This window comes from Amblyomma maculatum, unplaced genomic scaffold (assembly GCF_055883805.1).
Source record: "Amblyomma maculatum isolate TAMU_Amacu unplaced genomic scaffold, ASM5588380v1 scaffold_13, whole genome shotgun sequence".
Lineage (NCBI taxonomy): Eukaryota > Metazoa > Arthropoda > Arachnida > Ixodida > Ixodidae > Amblyomma > Amblyomma maculatum.
In genome coordinates, this window is record NW_028146738.1 from 34,002,715 (window position 1) to 34,026,225 (window position 23,511).

Genomic DNA, 23,511 nt, shown 5'->3' on the forward strand with positions numbered 1-23,511 from the left:
GGCACCACCCTTAACACTACACACACACGCACACACACACACGCACGCACACACACACACACACATACACATATACATACACACACACGCACACACACACACACACACACGCACACACGCACACACGCATACACGCACACACGCACACACACACACGCACACGCACGCACACACACACACATACACGTACACACACACACGCGCGCACACACGCACACAGACACACACACATATACGCACACGCGCACACACGCACACACACACACATACAAGCACACGCACACGCACACACACGCACACACACGTACACGCACACAGACACACACACATACATGCACACTCATACACGCCCATACACACACGCACGCACGCACACGCGCGCAGACACACACACACACGCACACGCACACACACATACACATACACACACACGCACACACACATACATGCACACGCACACACACACGCACACACAGACACGCACGCGCACACACACAAACACCCACACACACATGCGATAGCGTCATTTACAACTTTGATGTGAACTCACGCTGTCTTATCGTTGTCACTTCGTGTCCAAACATTTTGCCCATATATCATGCCACAACTGACGTAAAGGAGGCTTGCGCCTTAAAATATATGTTCTCTGAATTTGTAATGTGGTCTCTCGAACGAGACCTTGACCGCGATGAACGGCATGAGCGCAAACTAAAAGTAAGTTACCAAGTGTTGCGCATCGTTTTTGCATCAATTACTGTGAGCCTCACTAGGCAGTTGCTGGCACTGGAGTGCTGCACTAAGTTACCTGGTCAGGATAATTTTCTGTTGGTCTACCACTTGCTCCCTCTTCTTTGTTGTGTGATGAGAATATTTTACACGAAATAACACGCCTGTGAGCTTCGCACAAAATGTGGCATTTCTGTCATCCCCATTTGTTTGCATATTTTGACATTACTTTCAGCTTCGTATAAAGCGCAACTTGCATGAAGTAGCAGCTAACCTCGCCACCCTTTTTCTGCTTTATCTTCTGGTTTGCTCTTTTCTGAGTGCATAACGGGGTGTAAGTTGTATGTAAAAATGTGGGCAACGAAAAACTCCGTCGCTATAAACATTGGGTTATATTTTGCATCAACGTAGTGCGATATATCTTGATATTTCTTACCAGCGCGAGTCATCTTGTTGTTTCGATACACCTGAATGAAGAGCATGACATTTTCTGCCAGAAATACAGCACTGTACATCGTAGGCGAAAAATGTGTTTATTTACAGAAAGATGTTTTGTTATAAAACAGAATTTTTTAAAGAAGAGAATGACTGTGATATTCGGCGAGTTAAATGTATATTTCTACAATTGGTAGCTGCACGAGTGTCCGTTGTCTCGCAAAAATCCTATGTGACTGCGAACGCCATTGGATCTTGTCTGCGCTTCCAGTTCGCCAAGGTTGTTCGTGACGCAGCTGGCATCGGCCGGCTTCCCTGACGGGCTTGCCAGGACGTCAGGCGCGGAGTCAGCAGGAATCTTAGGTTTACTTTGGCCACGTCTCTCGAAGGCAAGTTTGTCCAACTTCGCGGTAGGCGCCTCGCAGAAGATGAACATGATGTAGCTGAGAATGAAGCTCCACACGAGAACGATGAAAACTATTGAAATCTGAAAGGGGACAAGAGAAATAAAAAGCTATCAACAACGGAAGCTTTCTAAAGAAGCAAGTGAATCTGTGGGTTGCAATAGTGCCTCTATTCTCCTCATCAGCGGAAGGAGAGAGATTTGCTGTACAAATTGCAGCCCACGTTCTTTTATTAGACACTGTCACAAGCATATTATATATCATCTTCAATACCAAATTTCTTCATTAAAAACCACGAAACAAAACAGGATATTCATGCTGCCATCGTCTGCTGTTATCCATATAGCTGGGGCGCAATAACCAAATTGAGAGGAATGGAAAGCGTAATTTCTTTAAAGAAACTTTCAGATGTATCGCTAAAAAAAAAAAAAAACACACATTTCCCGACTGGCGCTTCTGGCTGAACATTGAAAAGCCTAGTGAAGAATACACTAGATCCACTTTTTTAAAATGATGTATTTGGTTGCTTGAATTCTTATTCAATTTGTCGGTATGTTTTTTTATCAATTCCCTGTTAATCCCCCCATCTCTTATAAATTACGGACAGGTGTGGAGAGCCTTTAGAGGTATTTTAAATAATTAAATAAAGAAATAAATAAATAAAAATATATACATATAAAATAGACGAAAAGGAAACAATGCTGTCTGAACAAGCATTTTCGTCCCACGCATCACGATTACAGAAATAATATTTAAAAAAGTTTCCATTGTTCCACTGCGGCGTTTACGTTTACTTCAGGTAGAGTAGGCCATTACGAGAATACTTCCGTAAAAATAAACCTTTTTGGTAAAAAAACAAAGATGGACCAATATGTGATTTTCTATAAAGGACGGAAGACACGTTCTGTTTCTTTGTATTTCGATTTGTGAAGTCTGTTTCTTGTTGGGAGAGTGCCATAATGTGGATGTTTTGCTTATGATTGGTTAGTTTGGTTGGTTTGTGGGGTTTAACGTCCCCAAGCGACTCCGGCTATGAGAGATGCCGTAGTGGAGGACTCCGGAAATTTCGACTACCTAAGGTTCTTTAACGTGCACTGACATCGCACAGCACACGGGCGCCTTGCTTTTCGCCTCCACAGAAAAGCGGCCGCCTAGGCCGGGATTCGATCCCGTGTCGTTTGGCGCAATAGTCGAGCGCCGTAACCACTGCGCCACCCCGGCGGGGTATGTTTTGCTTATGAATCGAATACTATTCATTTCTCACTTGTATATAATTGAAAAGTTTAGATCGCTGCCTGTGTTCTACATTTGAAAAAACGTTTGAGATCACTGCGGCACCCGCACTGGGGGAAGGCTTTTGGAAGAAATAAGAGACACGGAAGAAAAAGAAAAGGCTTCCGGTTTGTGACATCACACTATAACGTAACACCGCATGAACGTTTGTTACCACGCGAGCGCCGGTGGGTGTTGACATTACCCCCTTGGCTATTTCGACGTCTGGTTGACATAATTGGCTTTAAATAAATAATAATTACTCCGCATACACCAAATTTTCCCCCAGCGATATCTTTTCATCCTCTATCTAGTGCAACCATTAGTTTTTTATCGCTCGTTTCGTTCGAACGTAATCCTGCCGACAACCTTCAGGTGACGCGACATGCACTACGTTTGTTTGAGCGAATTGGCTCTAATTAGTTAAACAATTACTCTACATGCACCACCAAATTTTTCCCCAGCGAGATTTGTTCAGTCTCTATCTAGTGCAACCACTAAATGTTTTATCACTTTTTCGTTCGAACATATTCCTGCCGACAAACTTCTGATGTCCCAACCTTGAAAACTTAATGCTTACGCTATAAAAAGCACAACCATTTGAGACAAACCGAAAATCGGGGAATGCATTCAGGAGCTAATTGCTTTTTTTATTGTTATTGTTGCTCGTGGCCAAGATCAATAGAGCAGATTGATTTTTCTCTGCTAGCTCTTCCATGCATCTTTAAGCCAATAACCCTGGCAGCCATTAGGATAGGCAGTGACCTTGGGTTCAGTTTTGAGCCAGTCCACCGTTTGATGGCATGGTCGTCGGCACAGATAGCGCGGCATCGTTGGCGAAGCCACAAAAAAGAAATATTGCGGATGATTTCTTCGCCGGCGGCACCAACAACAAAATGCATGAATTGCATGATAGCTTACGTAGCTGAGAATGACAAAATTCTACATGAGAGATTAGGAATAAACTACCTTTACAATGGCGCCTTGTCGCGAAGCTTACGGTATCGTCGGATACCTCGCTTTAGCGGAGCGCATAACAAAAGCTCTTTTGAAGACTAACGACACCTGTTTGGGTGCATGTGAAAAAAAAATAACGAAAATAAATAGCGCCACTTGAGGCGACCAGAGCCTATTGCCTTAACCAGCGCTATGCTAATGTCCTATAACAAAGAATTGTTTGTGAGTTTTAGGGGTCTGACTTCCACTCAACGGTAGTAAAATATTTCACTTTGAACTTTACTTCAACGTGAAATATTGAAGTCTCATCATCATCATCATCATCAGCCAGACTATACTTACTGCAGGGCGAAGGCCCCTCCCATATTTCTCCACTTAACCCGGTTCTGTGCTAGCTGCATCCACTTGACCCCCGCGAACTTCTTAACCTCATCCGCCCACCTAACTTTCTGCCGCCCCCTGCTACGCTTTCCTTCCCTTGGAATCCAGTTTGTTACCCTAAGCGACCGTCGGTTATCCTCTTTTCGCACTACATGTCCTGCCCATGCCCATTTCTTCTTCTTAATTTCCACTAGAATGTCGGTAACTTGAGTTATTTCTCTGAACCACCTTGTACGCTGCCTATCTCTGAATGTTACCCCTACCATTTTTCGTTCCATTGCCCTCTGGGTTGTCCTCAACTTAAGTAGAACTCTCTTGGTTAGCCTCCACGTTTCAGCCCCATAGGTGAGTACAGGTAAGATGCATCCTATTACTACTAAGTCTACTAAGTCATTATGTTTTAAAAGCGGTTCTTCCTGAGGTAAAAGAATCATTCAGAAGTTTTTTTTTTTTGACAAACAAAAGTGGAGCAGCTTTTACGCTTTAATAGCGATAAAGAACTCAAAAAGATAAAATTTAAAAATTCCTAAATTGTGTGCCGGCGTGTTTGTTTCGAGATAGGTTGTTATCAAAAACTTATTTAGGCTTCGTTTAGCTTATCGAGAACAATTATTTACTCGCGCCTATAATAAAACAGAGCGACAGATTAAACTATATATTCTCGTTGTGAAACAGCAGACACAGGCCTGTATGTAAAACGCTGCATATATGTACATTAAATACATGCCGCTAGCTACTCCAAGCAGCCGGGAAGAAATACCATCACTTACGTCTCCGAACTACAGCGACTGAATAATCGAGTACGATCTAATAGAGGCATGCGACTCATAGACTTTTGAATTAAAGATGTAGGATACGTATTTTCGGAACGGCGAATTAAAACCAGAGTAATTGCTTGCAGCCTAAATGCTCAAGATTAGAAGGGCAGTTTTTCGCACTGATCCAGAAATGCTGGTGCAGTGGTGCAGACGCATACAGTTATTTATGGCCCCATACGAGTTTAATTGCTTCGTTGATTGGGATGCTTCGAATTCGCTTGGCTTCAAGGCGCACGGCAGCCTTTACTGCGTACTTTTCAGAGGTATGGCTTCTCGAAACTGTACGCTGAGTCTAAGATGTGAATAAATGATTTAATACTAATGTGCTGCATAGAACGGCTTCACGCGACAATATCGGTTATTGCCAACCGCGAATGAAAATTATAGTCTTTCAAGCGGCGAGAAGTATATCTAGCCGTCACGGTTTCTGTCAATCGTAGTGGTCGGTGCTGTCTTTTTCTTTGTTTTATTCTGTGTTATCTATTATATACTGTCTACATTTTGAGCAAGTACCTTATCTGCGTAAAGTAAGTGGGCGACAGTGTTTACCCTCTTAACCGTACGTATAGTGGAGCCCTCATGACCCGTTTGAAGCTAAACAGGTTTCGAAAAATGAGGACAATTATTTCGCAGCATACTCTGTTTGAGAACTTAATGAGCGTTATGAGAGCTCCGCTAGAAGGGTAAGAAGCAACCCTCGATGGCTATATACTTTTTGACGAAGACTGTATTGCCTAACATAACTGTCATGAGGCAAAAAAAGAAATGGAAAATGCACGCGGTACACGTAACTCTTCTTTACACGCTCGTGTCTTTGGTGTGAAGTTCTAACTGAACCTGCGTAGAAACATTATCTTACCAGGACGAAGTGAAAGAAGAATATCCGCTCCCGAGATATGTGTATGAAGAGCTGGAGGAATGGCAAGTGAATCAAGTAGACTCCGAAGGTGAGGCGGCTGAGTGGCACAAAAGCATCCCATGCTAGGAGCTTGCACATGAAACCTGTTTGGGTCAGAAAGGCGAAAGAATGCTTCAACAATTATAATAAAAAAAATATGGCGTTGTAAAATTTGCCTCAATGAATTTTGTAGCTGGCGGAAACACAAGTAAACGTCTTACTATCGGGATAATTGGAGCATTTGCTTCGTGGACAATAAAACAAAATAACAGAGGAAGATAAATGAATGCTTTCGCACCATTAACAGGAAGTAAATATTTTCACCATCGCTTATACCTCTGGTCAGCTTTTAGGAACTCAGGAATTCGACATACTGAAAATTTGCAAACTTTCATTCTATAAATAAAGGTGGGGAATAAAACTGTTGTGTGCAACCGTATATAAGACTTATGCAAATTTTAAAGGAAGTAGTATTTTATGGCTGCTTTTATATGCCCGAAAGTTTGGCGATAACACTCAAAATATATTCGCGTATGCTGCCTTGGCAGGTTTTTAGATTTTATCTTTTGACAACTATACCTGGGGGGTTTTCATTTACCAGCATAAATTACTAGTTTTGAGAGCGACAAAAAGATCATAAGCTAAATTATTTCACGGGTCCGAAGGCTTGATCGTTGCTACAAATGTGTAAGTAAAGAACTCCTACATTATTTTACAATTACTGCAGAATTAATTAAAACGCTTCATTTGTTGTCTATGGCAGCTTTATATACACCCTTGTTAGCACAAGAGAAACTTCAGAACACGGTATTTGCTGCTCATCTGAAGTTGCTTTAAAAGCTAAGGCTATTGGTTTTCTATTGCAGCTTATCTACTAAGTACGAATGCAAGTAAAACTCTGAAAGCAAATTTCTTTCAAGCATCTGAATCTTATATTTTTTCCATGAACTTGAGCATAAGACAATATTGTAGTATCCCGTAATTGCGGTAATTTGAAGTATGTTCCTGATTGGTGACTTGAGTTGAACACAGGTAAGTGGTCATGTTTTTTGAATGCCTATCGCATCCAGAACGTTCTCACTGCCAATCATATCTTACTGCCCCTAATTAAGCACACCCATGTAGTGTAGTGAGGAAAGTTGCGGAAACATTGCCAGAGTGCCGAGGCTGGGGAAGGAAATTTGTTTTTCTCTTTCTTAAGTGCTATGCCTGACGCCTGCAACTTCATGTCATTTTACTACGGTCTACAATGAGGGAATCATTTGGTATTCCCGTGCAAGGATACACTTCAGCACAACACACTTCAGTGCTTGTGGAGATATGAAAAAAGAAACTGTATCAAATTGAACTAGTTTCTGCAAGAACAGTAAGTGGAGCAAACGAGATCAGTGTACTATACAAAATAAAAGGATGTAGCATGGGAACCAAAAGAACAAAAAAGGCATTTCTGCAGTTTTCATATTAGTCTTTTGTGACTTGTGAGATTTGTGGGATTTGATGATAAAACGTGCGATATTCGGAGGTTCTTCGTTTCGCTCTCTGCGCTGTGGTCGAATTGATAATTATGACAAAAAGATGTCTCACCCCCTCGCCCTGTAGCGCAGGCAAGGGTAATCCAGACGAGAAAGATGCACCACAGAACTCGATCAAAGAAAGCGGCGGACAGATTTCCAAACTGCGTGAAAGTCTGGTTCTCCTGGTACCACACAAGCTTCACAAATATGCAGCACAATCCACTAGCGATAGCCGCGAGCCACCCTGCTGCTTGGAATACCTGTAATAAATAGAGAAAAGATGCTAAATTTGACATACACCACAAGTGACGGTTAGTCAGAGCGAAGTGCTTAGTCCTCGCGAGTAGGCAGTGATTATATTTTTTTAATTAGGGGTCTCCAACATGAACAAATGTGAGAGCATGTTATCGACATTGATTGTTGATCCACGCCGTTTAGATTACTGAGCGTCGTTATATATTTTGGACGTAATTTCACGGCTGTGATACCCACACTGATTGGCGGTAGAGTTTGTTTAATGCCATGGAAATAAGTAAATACATCACTGTTAATTTGCGTAAAGAGTTCATTTGCGAGCCCTACAAGACAAGGAAGGTTTTATTGATGGTTGCCCATGGCAATACTTGCTTTGTCTCCGTGGAATGGAATATACAAAAAGACACCATGGTTAAAAGTAATGCAAGCGATTTCAATTTTCACATAAAGTCAGGCTTTAACTGCACATCTTCAAATGTTGTCTACCTTCTAGAATGCTCCTTCTGTCATAAACAGTGCATCGGAGAGACAAGGCAACCAATGAACTTAAGGCTTAATGGCCATCGGGTAGACACAGGCAAAAACCTCCCGAAAGCAGTTTCCCAGCATTTCAATCAGAAAGACCATATGTTCGAAAAAATTAAATTATATATTCTCTAGTCATGTTTTAAATCTCAAGGGACAGAAAATATAGAGAAGCATATCTAATTCATAAATTTAGAACATTGGAACCAGCAGAAATAAATATCTCCAAAGGAACCTTAGAATCCCTTAAGTATATTCCCTCTGCACCATACCTATTCGGGAAAACAATCCCGCGTAGCGTTAATTGTACACTTTATTCACAGCACATGTACACTCTATTCCCCTCCGCAGTAGCATAAGCTGCACATGTTTCTCCAAACACATTTCCTCCTTATCACTTATAACTTGAATTTGCCCTCGAACTTTTTTTTTTCAAGTCAGTTGTGGTTCACTGTGCGGTTATTATTCTGTTTCTTTGTCGTTCTCTCTCTCCCCCCCCCCACACCCTTAGATATATTCCTTATCCGGACCCTTTGCAAAGCCTGTTCCTTTGTAAGGTGTAATTTCACCAAACCTGCTTAAATGGTGACTATAATCATCTACCCTCTGTAGTAGTTTTTCCTGGTACTGCCACTTTTATTTCTGTTGTAGGCCACAGGATCCCTGGTTCCAGGCTGAGAAATACATACTGAAGAAACATTTTTTTTCCACTTCATAACCAACTTTCTTCTCACCCATCCTCCCCCTCCCCACTCCTTCACCTACTTTCTTCTCGCCCTCTTTCCCCTCCCCAGCTTTTCTACTTCGGAAGCAAAAGCGTGTTTAAACCCCTGCCAGTGTTGATCGCTTTGCCCAGACGAAAGCAAGTCCACTTGTTGAAACGTTGGCTCGACCTGCGAACTGAGGCGCACCCCCTTTACCCCTGTTCAGTGCTCCTTCATACCGTGTAAGCCATCTTCTTCCTCTCGTTCTACCTGGAATGTTATTAGCCACTTTTGCCATTTATTGCCATTTCCCCTCACTATCATGACACCTTTGGACAGGCTTCCACCTATAGCGTGCAAACATGTGCCAATAATATGGCGATGAAATGCATTGCGCCTGAACGAAAACGGTTAAAAAAACAATGAAAATCTTTCAGAGCAGTTTGCACCCTGAAATAGCGCACCCTTGGCAGACAGCGACAACTATTTTCGACCTTTATTCCTAGCCTCACTACATAAAAAGATTTTTGTTGGGGAGCTGAAGAATCGCAACGGTAAACGCTGACAACTTGCGCCCCGCAGACGTCAATGGTTGTTGCCTTCTAACATTATTTTATTTCATCTCACTAATTTTCATGTTTGACTTCCTTCTCAAGACATTAAAGAAATATACACCCCAGGTTGACAGCGCTTGTTTAGCAGCATTCTGTCCATGAGTGCTTATAGTAGTATATTCATGCGGACCAGCTCTGTACAGCGCTTTTACGCTTAACCGACAGGAGCACTATCTAAAAAGTTTGGAAGCGTGTGAAAAAAAAATGGCACGCAAGAGACAAAGGTGTTTTACTTTTATTTGCCTCTGGTTTTTGATCGATATTGCATTCTTCTGGACATGCGTTAACGAGCCAAAACAAACTTCGTATCTTGATGATTCTCCATAGCTGAACGCAAAGCCAAGGAGAAACGCAGATTCAAGGAAAGAGAAAGTTTCAAATTTGCTTTATAACTTTATCCAGAAAAGAAGGTTTTAGTTTCTGATAGCCAGTCGATGCCTCTGCTGCTAAATCATCGTCCTTCCTTTGTGACGGTATCATTGCAGCATTGAAGAATGTCTTTGCTACAACAGCCTTTTGCCTTCGCGCTGTTTAGCGTAGCAGCCCTCGTCACCTAAGAGCGCACCCACATCATCACAATCTCTACATCGTTTGCGCCTTTACACAGTCCATAAAATGAGTACTGGTCGATTTAATTTGAAAGTAAACCTCAACACTCCGCTTGCCAGAAATCCACAGAAGGGAATTCTTTATGGCAAAGAAATTAATCTAACAAGCCTGATATACTGAACCTTATTTCTTAACTTTACGCCTCATGGGAAAGTAGAAATTTCCAACAATGATATTAGTCGATGAATAATGTGCTAAGATGCGTCTTCTGAAAATAAAGTCGAAAGTTTTCATTGCGCTCCAATAAACAATAAGAAACCATTCGAAGACAGTTTACAAATCACCATTTTTTCCTTGTTTAATTACCTCGTTTAGTACACCTGCGCGGTGTAGCCGTACCACACCCAAGAACCATTGTAGCGCGCTATTCGGGAGCGTATATCAAACGAAAGGAAGGGCATATAAAAAACTTTAAACAAAATTACCGCGACCGCACTGCAATATGCAAAATGGACTTGGTGCATAATATAAAGGGTCAGCTGGTCTACTCTTCAGAGTGTCCTTCCTAATTCGCTTAGTCAAAGTATTTAATACCTAATTAGGGTACGAAAGCATAATATTATAAACCATAATGAATATTATGGCGAGTACTATAGTAAGCTTGCGCTATGATACGTGACACTGCGGCTTCATTTTCTTTGTCTTATATTTTGCCTATGCTTCATGTATCATGAATGTGTTTTTGCCATTAAATTGTTGCCCCTGAGCTGCATGATCCTCTGCTGCGTATGTTGTAGGGGTCAGGGCTTCTCAAGCTGTTTTCAGAGCTTTTCTTCCTGTCCTCCAAATAAACTTTTGTTTGCGGAATAAATTTGGTTTGATTTGATGTAGTCGTGCGACGTAGCTATAGCTTAATCCCGAAGGATGACGATCACAGACGTTTTAGTCAAGTACGTTAAAAATCATCATGGAGGTACGTGTGGGCTGTGCTGAGAAGTTATCGGTTTTCCCGCTAAATTCATCTGATTTTTGACTGCCTTGCGAGCAAACATTTCGTACTGCGGGAGGTGAAAATTGCAGCGTTCTTTAGCGTTCTTTAGGTCATTTTGACTTTTTTCTAGCGCTTTGTGGTCGTCCTATGTATTTCCTTAGGAACATTCCAAATCTTAAACAATATTTTCATTGCTGAAAGAGAAATTCGCTGTCAGCGCATCGCGTCAGTAATATTTCAGGGTGGGGAATATTTGCACACGGGCACACGCCGAAGTTGAGCTGATCTATGCGGCATTTGTTAATGCAATCATCGTGCTTGCTGTTGCCGAGCATGCCGCCCGGCGGTGTTGGAACCGTGAAGCAGTTTAAGAAAGAGTGGCTGCAGGACCTCAAGTTTCTAGGCTGAGTGCTGGAATATAGAAATGAAAATGAACGCCTTTTGTGCAGTTAAAGAATCGTCTATTATCCTTCTCAAAATCAGGACTGGCACGAGAAATAATCCGGCCATTTATATGCAATGAATTAAGCCCACTTTCGTCAGTTGCAACAACCGCGGGATCCTACCTACGCCCTGAGATGAATTTAATTAGTACAGAGATGCTTTCAGCAAAAAATGCTTCCTCGAGCTAACCAGGTTCCCTATCTTAATGCTGATGCTGCCCTGTTAGAACTCAGTGGTTGGACACATGTTCAGTACTAAAATATATCAGATGTAAGCAGGCAACCTGTGAACCGATATCACACATTCATCTTAATTATTGAAGCCGGGCTCCTATGGCGCAGTAAATGCAGCTTCAACTACGAAGTTCTCGAAAATCTAATCCAAAAAAACGACCCGATATAAAGTTGTACGATAGAGGCTGTCCTGGAATCCAGCCTGGGACCGGCGGTACGAAAGCACAGTCGCGCCGCACTGCGCTCGGAAAACCAACATGAAGCAAACGACGTCTTTTTGCGAGTGATAGTGCCTGCAGTCGGCCGTCTGAAGTTATAAAAGAAAGAAATGCTTTTAGAACTTTATTTAAATTTAAAAAAGGCAGGTGGGATGTTTCTGTGGACGAAAGTATGCGTAATCCCAAGTTTCTAGTGAAAGAGGAATATGCTTTCTGTCATATTTCTAATATTCCTTACATACTTTGCTTGCCATATATAACAAATAAAATGCTAAAAAGATGTTTTCTTTTTACTTCAAATATTGAAACCAGTTGTTTTAAGCTGGCTTTGGGCCTTCTTGTATCGGGTGTTGTTATTATTTTTCTCTAGGTTACACTTCGTGTGTGGTTAAACGCAGTTATTGCATTGCGTTTAAAAAAGAACAGCCATCGTCTGTCGCCAAGGGGCGTATGACTACTATTTGTGCCATCTGCTTCCTCCTACTTTGGGCTCTGTTGTGTTTTGTGCTACGTGTGCCATGGAAAATATAATGTGGAACACTCGCTTCTTTGCCTGCTGACTGTCGCCAGCACTATGAAAAAATTGCTCTATTATCACGTAAAATTATTTTATGCCGAAGCGAATGAGACTCAGTGAAAGAGGAGAAAAATCATTCAGTCGATGGAATTCATCCAGCACGTTTCGAAATGTCACCCAATGAAATATTAAGTAGGACAAGCATACCGGAGAAATCTTCTGGCGCTGGAACCATCCCAAAGAGAGGAAAGTAATGCAGCCCATGAAGTAGCACATAACATGGTAGAAAGGGTAAAAGTAGTAGCCGTAAGCCGTGTCGAAGAACACCCTGTGAAAACAAAGCAAGAAGACAAAATAATTTTTACTTGCGCAAGGATAGCTTGGCCAAAGACAGCCATCGCAGAGCATAGTTTTGGCCTTGGATGCACCTTAGGGATTGTCCACCCATCGTTTTACATGTTACAAGGGTGCCAAAGTCATAAAGCCCCCGCTTTATTGAAGACTAATAAAATTTTGCCTGCATCATTTTGTTTGATTTACATCCAACACAACCTGACAACTTCATCAAAAGGTAAACAGGGTCCAAAATACCTGTCGTGTATCGCTTTTTGGCTGAGGGAAATTAGCTTCATGTGTGCTTCTAACGACGTTAAATCTTGCCGAGCATTTCTATGCCTGTCATACGCTCCTATATATTAGATGCACTACTGGAGCACTGAAAGGATGACAGTTCTAAACACAGCGTTGGCAATTCTGCAGTGGAGAAACCACGTCATGGAGCGCTCCCGCTTTTGCGTACAAAATTCTCATTGCCAAACTGCTGGGGACAAACCTCGAGGCAACGCTCCATAGTAAAAAAACATCCCGCAGTGCGGCTGTAACAGACACAACAGGCTCTAAAAGTAGGTGCATGGAATTAACTACTGAAACTTGAGTTGCAGGCAAGATCGTCGAGCGAAACAGTTACGTGCAGGCGTGATGGGTTCTAGTACACAACTTCGAGAATGTGGCACGGTCTTGGGGTTGACGCTTTTATGCTGAAGGCTATTGATATCATAAGATTTGACTGCAATATTCATCAAGGAACAAGCATTCTGACTCATTCGATATTCGCCGCACCATAGGAGTGTGATTACGGCGAGGGCTATCGCGGCTTCTGCTCCATAGTCAGGGTCCGTGGTATTGATTGAGGACTACCGGAGTAGGAGGTCCACCCATCAGGGCTCTAAAATAGCTCTTTGGTACTTAATAAAGAGTTGTATCCATCCATTCATCGAAGTGCGATAGAGCAGATATTGCGATGTTAAGCTGTAGCGTCATAATTACAGAGAATTATGTCATTGCCAAGGATTATTCTCAAAGAATAAAACAGTATACCACGCTGCACGATTAAAAACTCGGCAGATCACAGTGCACCAATGGAAAGCTGCGAAAACGAGCAGAATCGGTAGAAGTAAAGTGGCCAGCAGGGGTTGAAATATATGTAGAGCGACTCCCACGAACTTACATTCGCAGGAAAAAATGTGGAACAGTGTAAGAGTTGTGCGTGATTATGTTTTGATGTACATCAGTCGGAATGATACCACAACTATTAAATACTTCCCCGTGCCATGATAGTGTTTATTTCGAATGGACGTCGTATTCTGAGGATGTCTATATTAAAGAGATAACTCAGTGACGGGTAGAAGGAGGCAAGAGATAAGTCGAGATACATTTGAAACATATCAGAAATTAAGATTATAAACAGTGCAAGCTGATAAAATAGAATTCGTGCGTTTCTTTTCTACTGCTCACGTAAACCTCCAGCACCTCATTATCACCTTTGAATATTTACAGTGATATATGTGCTCCAGACCCGCTCTGCGTTTAACGTTTGTCACAAATAAAATTTTGTTCCAGTCGAAAAGACACAGCTGGTACAACACATCACAATTTGTGGTCGAGGCCTTCCACCTCGCATCCACTCTATAATTTCCAATATTGAAAAGGTTTCTAAAACACGCATACCTGAATTGTAAACAGTTCGATCAATTACCGGCAGGATACTAAATGTCAATCATACTGCCACTTGAGAAGATGTAACCATTAAAGTGATCATAATATATTTTTGAAAACTTCAATAGAGGTGAGATGATTCTCGCGCAACAAACACTTCAGAAAAAATCATAGCTTTATTGCATTCAACTCTGCGTGGTAATGGATCTCATCATGATCATCGAAGGTGGAAGTTGGTCTCTTATTCTATAATCAAAGTTTTGTTTACTTACTTGAGGGACTCCACAATCACCACCACGAAAGGTGTGATGTTGTTACTGGCCACCTGCCATGCGGATAACGCTGCTCCAAGTAGGCACAAAAATGCGAACATGCTAATCGCAAGTCGTGGACGCCTGCAAAAGAATGACGCATTGATGAGTTATTAGTACAGCACCTCTTATATTCTGGCCACACCATATATTCACGGTGCACGTAATCTTCAGGACATAATTGCCAGTCATACTTCCTCATTCAGACATAGAGGAATGGAAATTTATAGTGTGAAAAAGTGGCGTTTAAAAATATGGCCTTAGGCTATAAGTTTTCGTAAACTGTTGCAGTACACATAAATGATGAAAGCGTAAACGCGATTGACGCCTTTAAAAGGTGCAGCATATATTCCACACAAGTTCTGCCAAGAATAGATGCGTTGGAAAGGATTCTTATCCCCCGAGGCAATAAACATCGCAAAAAAAAAGATTCCTTTAAAGCATCTGTATTTGAATGTGTGAACTGCTTTAGACTAATAGGACCATGTCTGGATGCTGCTACGTGTGATCAAAAAGAATTTTGTGTCGGGCTCTTTGTTGTTAGAAGTACGCAGCTAACGCCAATAACTAACAAAGTATTCACAAGAAGGCTGTATGATATTATAATATCCTCTATCGTTTCATCATCGTTATCATCCACTTGAGCACAGCGAACTTCTTAGTCTCATCCGTCCACCTAAATTTCTGCCGCCTCCAGCTACGCTTTCCATCCCTTGGAATCGAGTTTGTTACCTTAATTGGCCATCGGTCATCCGCTCTTCACACGAGATGGCTTGCCCATGCCCATTTCTTCTTCCTGATTTCCACTAGAATGTCAGTGACTTGAGTTATTTCTCTGCTCTGACCCCCTCTGCACGCCTACTAAATCTTAACGTTACCCCTACTATTTTCCGTTCCGTAGCCCTCTGCGTTGTCCTCAACTTAAGTAGAACCCTCTTCGTTATAGGCGCCACGTTTTAGCCCAATAGGTGAGCACAGGTAAGATGCAACTGTCGTTTGGTTTCCTCTTGAGCAATACCAGTGAGCTGCTAGTCATAATCTGCGAGTGTTTGCCAAATGTGCTCCATCCCAATCTTATTCTCCTTGTTATTTCCCTTTCATGGTCCGGATCAGCGGTCACTACCTGTTCTAAGTAGACATATTCGCCTACTACTTCCTGTTCTTCGCTACCTAACGTAGACTGCTGTTCCATTCCGAGGCTGTTGAACATTACCATTATATTCTGCATATTGATTTTCACGCCTACCTTTCTACTTTCCCTGTCTAGGTCATAAATCATTCATTTCAGTTCATCCCCTGAGTTACTCAGCAGGGCAATATCATCAGTGAGCCGCAGATTACGTAGGTAGACTCCATCTACCCTTATCCTTAACTGCTCCCATTCCAAGTCTCTGAATACTTCCTCTAAGCAAGCTGTGAATAGTGCTGGGGAGATCGTGTCTTCTTGCCTAACATCTTTCTTTATAGGTATTTTGTTCCTTTATTTGTACAAAACTATGGTTGCTGTGCAGGCACTATATATATATATATATATATATATATATCTTCCAGTACGTTCATGCACAGCTCTTCTACACCCTGATTTCACAATGGCTGCATGACTGCCGGTGTTTCTGCTGAGTCAAATGCTTTTTCGTAATCAATGAATGCCAAATATAAGGGCTGGTTATATTTTGAGAATTTTTCTATGGTAAGTCAAATAGCAGGAAACCCGAGCAGAAACGTTTTGCGACCTGTTCATATAATGGCGACCACTACAAAGTGTTAACATCTTTAAGCTTAACAGTTAATATATTTAAAAAGTCTGCCTGTGTAAGGTTCACAAGGAAAAATGTTTTAATGGCACACAAACACATATGCATCATCCTCGCAGGCAGTAACCACGCTGCATAGTTTGCTTCTAAGTTGTCCATTGGAAAGCTTAAGCCGCATGTCTTCCTCTAAATCTACTAGCTAAAAAGAGAAACCTTGTCGTCCCCTTTAGAGCGTTAATATATTCAGGGAAGCCGTAATGGCTTCTCAAAGGAAGTGAAAACAAAACCTGGCTGCCTTACTTTAGTGAAGGCAGTATCTACTTTTCGAAATACTCAAATAACCTTTTGCGAATCAATTCTTGCAAACAGACAACCTGAGTGAGCAAATTTAGGAGAACGCTTCTTAAGCAAACATTCAGAGTCAAAATTTACTATTGTTTTGTCTGTAACGCTTCTACACTATCTGCTTATGCATATTAATGGCGGATGTGTAGCGCCCGCAGCAGCTAGTGCGTTAAATTCAAAATAGCTGTAGCAGAAAAGTAAGGAATTCTGGTAAGCGAAATGCCCACACAAGACACATGCGAATGCTACAATCAGTCGTGGAACATTCATAAGCCTAAATGTAATATTCGTTATTAGATTTGGTGTGGAAGAAAGTGATGCCTTTTTAGCGCAAATATGCTTTAACGAAAGGGCACCAAATTAGGTCATTTTCTTTGCTACACTTTGGGTCAGAAACTCATTTCGCAAGCATTATACCTGAGAAAAAGAGAGTACTAGGCCCGACCAAAAAGATTGTACCCATTTTGCCACCGCTGGACACAGAGAGATACCAGGAAGTGAATCCCGCACTTCTCGCATTATTTACCAACTGTGTGTAACGTCAGCGTAGACCCAGGACAATCTTTACCTCGCACTTGTAAGAAACAGTTTGTGCTGCGATTCACACATCCTCATTTAGCCAAGTTTTTGAGAAGGAGGATAAAGTTTACTGTTCAATATTTTATGAAAGAAACACCTCTTTGTAAACGAAGAAAAGTTCTTATGTTTCTGTTTCCTGTTTCGAAAGGATTTACAGCAACAATAATCTCCTAACTTAACTTGGCTCCTTCAGGGGCGGATATTATTGGCCACTCCTTGAAATGTCAACTATAGGGTTTTGTTAGCCTACAAGCCTTTTCCTAGACTTTGCATTATGCTCTCCGCTGTCTTCTTTGGGTGTGAAATGTCGCAGCGGAAAGGGTTTTATTTGAGCGCGAAGGAAGTTTAGATGTTAATGTTTACCGGCCTCAGCTGGGCGCTTTGCAAGGGGAGCCTTATGCGTATGTCGTGCCGAGCTGTATTTTCGTCGATATTCAAGCCCTATGGATGGGAGGAAATTATTTCGACCTTGGTTTTAAACATTTCAACGAATAATGATGTTCCGGTTGTCACTTAGGAAGGCGAAACACCCAATAATTAGAGCAACCTCCTAGTGAATGGCACAAAACTCTTACAAAATAAGCAGGTAATTTCAGCGTAAACAATGCATCGCTGCTATCATCGGTGACGATATCACCTCCTGGCTGAATAATTTGATGGCATTGTCAACTCAGAGAGGTCGCAAATTCTCCAAAGTTTGCAATTAAGTTCGCTCTCATTCCGCTTCAAGAAAAAATAACGGAAGAATTTTTTTTAAAATTCAAATCACCCTTTTGATACTTAGTAGAACTCTCAAGCTGGGTTAGCACTTGTCAAGAACTGATTACATTTATTTATACATTAGTTTTTTCCTTTGAGAGCCGCAAACCATGAAAGTTTGTATATTATATGGTTCTGCAAAATCGTTGTTTTTACGAGAAAATCAGTTTATATTCTTTTGATGCGTGCAGCAACTGAACGAATAGTGCCTTAAAGCGTTCGTCAGAATAGCCGCAGGAAGTTCCGCATACTCACTTTTTGCACACGAGCAGGATAGGCAGCGCCACCAGGAAGAATTGGAAGTCCAATGACAAGTACCACAGATGAGGCAGCAGTGGCTGAAACAGCGATACACAAGTATTAGCTTCCCATTTGTTCTTAAAATAAGTTTTTTCTTTAAAGCAGCTGTACAGGCGACGTGCTACAAAAAAAAATTAATTTTAATGCCGAGGGCAAATCATTTCAAGCAGTTGGACTGCATTGAGAAACACCAAGGCAATAGAGGTTTTTTTCCTTTTCGACCTCGGTGAGCTGAAGCTACCAGCATTAATTCTTGAGGTCAAATTGAAAACATTACAGAAAGCAATAAATGTATTTTCTCTCGTTTACCCGGAGAAAGAAGATAAAATTGCATCATCCGCGCTTGTAAATGGCGCAGTGAATTTCTTTGGTGCTGAGATATATGAACATTTATATGTAAGCACACTAACAGATTTTCCATGTTCTTGCGTTTTTGGTCATTGTAGCGTTTTCTCGAACGGCTGCGACTGCTTGGCCAGGAGATAATGTCTTAACCCATGATTGCAGCAATGAAGGGTTTACGCGGAAATTAAATGCTTATTTCGTAAGAGTTTTTCGCCATGCACTAGGAGGTTGCTCAAATTATTGGGTATTTCCAGCATGTAACAACGGCTCTGGAACTGGAAAGGTTTTATTCGGCCTACCTCTTATCAGATCATAATGTCGAATTTGAGGGCATGGGTAATTGAGGGACACGGGTAATTTGAGGACGGCGGTAAGAATATCCGCCTCATACGGACAAGGAGAACCATAGTCGCCTGAGCTCTACTGTAACAGACAAACAACTCTGTGGTCATAAGCGCCAATTCAATGCTCATTTACTCAGACTGAGCTCATGACACAGAAAGAACAAAAGCCTATCATGCAAATGGGCTTCTCACCACATCGCTGTCGTCGTAGAAGTAGTTCCGGACCTGCGCCAGCAGCTGCCACCAGTGGTTGTCGATTTCATCGGACAGCTTGCGCATAAATTCGGGAATACCGGGGCCGGTTGTAATGAGAGGAATCAGATGCATGCACATCAGCATGAAAAACAGCGGCACCGCCGTTCTGCGTGGAAGCAACGGAAGCACTTGCTATGAACGGCCTTGCGTAATGAGGCACCATAAAAATCCATCAAGCATGAGCGTCAGCTCTCACAATGCCAGGCTGCATTATTACTTTCGAAGTATAGAACAAGCACGATACTGCTAGGGTAATTTTAATTTCAATATATGTACATAGCATGGAGGTAAGGCATTTCGTATAATTGTTTTGCTTCTTTTGAATTACATGCAGAAAATGTGAGGCGTTACATTTCCCTTTTTGAGGTTAAGGTAAATGCCGCTTATCCTGGAACCATTCAGTGGTTGCAAATGTTGTAATGATATCCGAGGTTGCAATGATATCCGAAATTGTTAGTAAACCGTACTGAAAATATTGGTTTTCACGTTGTGAATGTTGAATAGGTCGCTTTTTTTTTTAGCGGCAAACATTGGGTAGTGTATATGGTCATCCGAATTCAGAATGTCATCGTGTCCATGATATAGTCCTATTTTGACGAACATCTTTGCAAGCACTGCGGCTGCGATTTGCGACTCACGCATATACTAACAGGTGGGAACGTAACACAAAGTATTAAACGCGCTGCAGCGTTTGCAGTTCGGGCTGCGACTTCAACGATCATATTAACCTACGTTTTAGCATGTACTACATTTTACTGCATTCTCCATACTTGCATAAAGATGTTTCCCTATGGCAAAGCGATGTAGTACAGTGCTCTTATTACTTACATCTAGATGAAAGGCACGGTGTGAATGTAACTAATTTGAAGAAATTTGCAGTCGGTACCGGCTAATTGCTAAGCGCAGTGTTCGGAGGTCTCAGACAATAGAGTTCTGTGCAGTGTCTCTAAGTTCTGCTTGTAAAAGAACTGCCCACTAAGTCATGACCTACCAACTGTGCCAGAAGTCCACTTTGCACATTTTTTAAACACCGTCATAATGGCAGAAATTGAAATAACATCATTTTTTATGAAAATTCAAGACTTACGAAACGGATCAGAAGATTTACTATTCAACCCAAAAAACTAAAGGTTCATATAATGGAATTATGTAGGTTAAAATTCGCTTTCTGTCGCGAACTCACCTGATCAGTCTTCGGATCACCGCAAAAAGGAACACGATGATGCCAGAATTCTTCTGTTTAGAAACTACGCACGTCAGAAGAAAAGCGCTGGAATGGAAAGTACAAACTTTTATAACTGGCCTCACATGGCAATAAATACTACTAAATGCAGGCCTAGAGGAAAGTCTAAATGCGGTATGTAATTCCATGTAAGTTTTGTTTGGTGCGTGTTGGGTTTTAAGCAAAGAGTAATGTTAATGAAACTAAAAAAATCAGCAAAGTCAAGCGACAACAAACAGACATCTGTAAGCACAGAAGATGAAAATTTCACTTAACTACCTGGAAACGTGAAACTTCAAGAAAGTCAAATATGCAGAAGTTTTCAGTTTCTGGATTACTTACCAAACGATCTGAAAAGAATTCTTTTAAAATAACTGGCAGGAAAAAAATGCTTTAATTTTCATTCTATGCGCTATTCTATCCGAACAGATATGGACCACATGTTGGTCAGTATTCTGTTCTAACTCCTGCCGACGAAAGCATTGGTAAATGGAGCTTACTCTACCATATGTCTGCCCTCAAGCCGTTTTTCTCCGCATTCGCTGCTTTGTAATATGACGGCAAATGGCAATATTTTTATGTATTTGTTCTCACCTGAGAAAAAAGAATGTGTCAACGCTGATGAACCCAGCAGAGATGATCATGATGTCCCACCTGGACCCAAGAGCGACGTTATTCGAGAAGCGGGCTGAAATGATAATGTCAAAAGCGCATTCACACAACGGTCACCGCAGTGTAATACTGAAGCTACAGCTGTTCCTGGTGTCGTCCTTAGGTTTATTATTAGCTTCTTCTCTTGTATTACGCACTTGACCAACTATATTAAAATTTGTGATGACCCAGGTTTGAAATACTTAGTCTACTACATCGCACTGACGTGAAGCGTGACGTCACTGCATGGGAACAAGCAACATAGTGCGCCGTGCGCTGCTACTGTGCTTGGCCACGGCGCCTTGCTTGACGTCAGTGCACGCTGATCTGTCGGTCTGAATCAGGATTAGATCAATACCAGATCAAACCAAGCGTTTCCAGTGCTTGCATGAACATTTGTTACCTCTGAGCTTCGACGTTTTCATAGGAACAGAGGAGTTTGTAACGGATGGGTTAAGCTATACTTTAAGCCTCCTCCCATCAAAGCCGCCTGTGTGGCCTGCAAAGCGAGGCGCCCGATGACAACTTAGCCGAGCTTAATCTGCATGCGTCTCATTTCGCTGGTAAAACAAGTTGATGAATATCTGTATTGTCCGCACGTGCGGTAATATAACTATTTTTGTAAACTCATGATATCTGGGGCGACCACAGTAGTTGTAACTGAAGATTTCGCCAACAAGTCGAGTTTAAAGGAAGCGAAGTATAATTTGTATTCTCGATTGCTGAGCTTATTTGTAAATGCTAAACTCACTCAAAAAGCCGCATGATTTCACATCTACACACAGAGAGACTTGCAGGATATTGAAAGGAGCAGGTACGGTGGGGTACTGGGTGTCTGCGGCACAAATTTTAAACTACGTTTCAGCTCCTACGCTTCGATGAGTGAATAATAAAGAGAACGTACTTCAGCGCTAAAAGAAAACTGCAATACAGCTCTGTCGAGTTCAGTAGGAAATTATGCATTGGTAGAGCAACAAACTGGATTCTAAGTGACGGAAAGCGTAGCAGGGGGCGGCAGAGAGTTAGGTGGGTGGATGAGGTTAAGAAGTTCGCAGGGGTCAAGTGGATACAGCTAGCAAAGGACCGGGTTAATTGGAGGAATATTGGAGAGGCCTTCGCCCTGCAGTGGGTATAGTCAACTGAGGATGGTGATGACGAGAATATTCCTAATAGACTTGTGCGCCAACGCATTATAATTGAAAAGTACTAGCACTCATACATTAGTGCAGTTAAATCCCGTGACAGCGTCAGACTGAATTTTGTTAAGACTCATATACAAAAAAAAAAAAAAAGAAACGGCCCGCCAGCTAGTTCGCTCTGTCCTCCAGCCGCGTATAATCTACCAGGCACAGTTTCAACGTCTCACCCGCAGACAGTGGGACTCCCTTGAGGCCATCAATCGTGAGGCTATGCGTGCAATAACATATCTTCCCCGCCTAACACCCATACCAGTACTTCAGGAGTATGCCCAGCTAAATACGCTCACTGAACTCGTTTATCAGCGGATGGCAAACAGAGCTCGCAAACAGTCTTTACAACTACACCATTTAAAGACACTACCTCCATGGTCGTACTGCCAGCTCACGGACAATCGCCCCTCTGCTTCCCCGTCGGTATCATCCACACATCTGCCTGAAGGGTGCATATTATATACCGATGCATCACATACTGCAGAGCGAGGAGTTACTTCTGTGTATAGTCCCTCTCATCCGCATCTCAACACACACGTGACATATACCGCGGATACGTGCACCCCTCTGGCACTGGAACTTCAAGCAATTTACAATGCCATACATTCCCTTCCACCAGTTCCTACATTCAATGCAGTTCATCTTTACACACACTCTCTCACTGCCCTTAAACAGCTTAAGGCCATTCGACGCCCATTCCAAATAACACAGTCCATACATTTGCTCTGTTCAAAGTACCCATGTCCTGTGCGCATACACTGGATTCGCGGCCATGCTCGAGATCCACATAATATTCAAGCGGATGCTATGACGCATATAAACACATCAGGCGATCCACCACCTTCCCCTCATCCCCCAGATCCGTTCCTGTCCCACGTTTCCGATTCGCAAGCTCTGCGCCAGAGAACACGTGCTCTCATTCCTCCGTGTTCGCACCCTCTCCCCCGTAGTCTTACTCGGCAGGAGGAGGTGACAGTGCGCCGGATCAGGGCAGGGGCGGCTCTGA

At 42.2% G+C, this 23,511-nt stretch overlaps 1 protein-coding gene across 1 annotated transcript in view; it reads right to left on the minus strand.

Annotated features, from left to right (window-relative positions):
- Positions 1 to 1,345: 1,345 nt before the first annotated feature.
- LOC146172542 (nose resistant to fluoxetine protein 6-like) overlaps positions 1,346 to 23,511 on the minus strand; it is a 42,085-nt gene continuing 19,919 nt past the window's right edge. The window contains exons 7-15 of the mRNA XM_084586030.1: positions 21,259 to 21,352; positions 20,626 to 20,712; positions 19,380 to 19,548; positions 18,454 to 18,536; positions 14,723 to 14,845; positions 12,663 to 12,783; positions 7,476 to 7,665; positions 5,853 to 5,995; positions 1,346 to 1,648 (exon numbers count right to left, since the gene is read on the minus strand). Coding sequence (XP_084442156.1) covers positions 1,346 to 1,648; positions 5,853 to 5,995; positions 7,476 to 7,665; positions 12,663 to 12,783; positions 14,723 to 14,845; positions 18,454 to 18,536; positions 19,380 to 19,548; positions 20,626 to 20,712; positions 21,259 to 21,352 — 1,313 coding nt within the window. The remainder of the gene's footprint in view (positions 1,649 to 5,852; positions 5,996 to 7,475; positions 7,666 to 12,662; positions 12,784 to 14,722; positions 14,846 to 18,453; positions 18,537 to 19,379; positions 19,549 to 20,625; positions 20,713 to 21,258; positions 21,353 to 23,511) is intronic.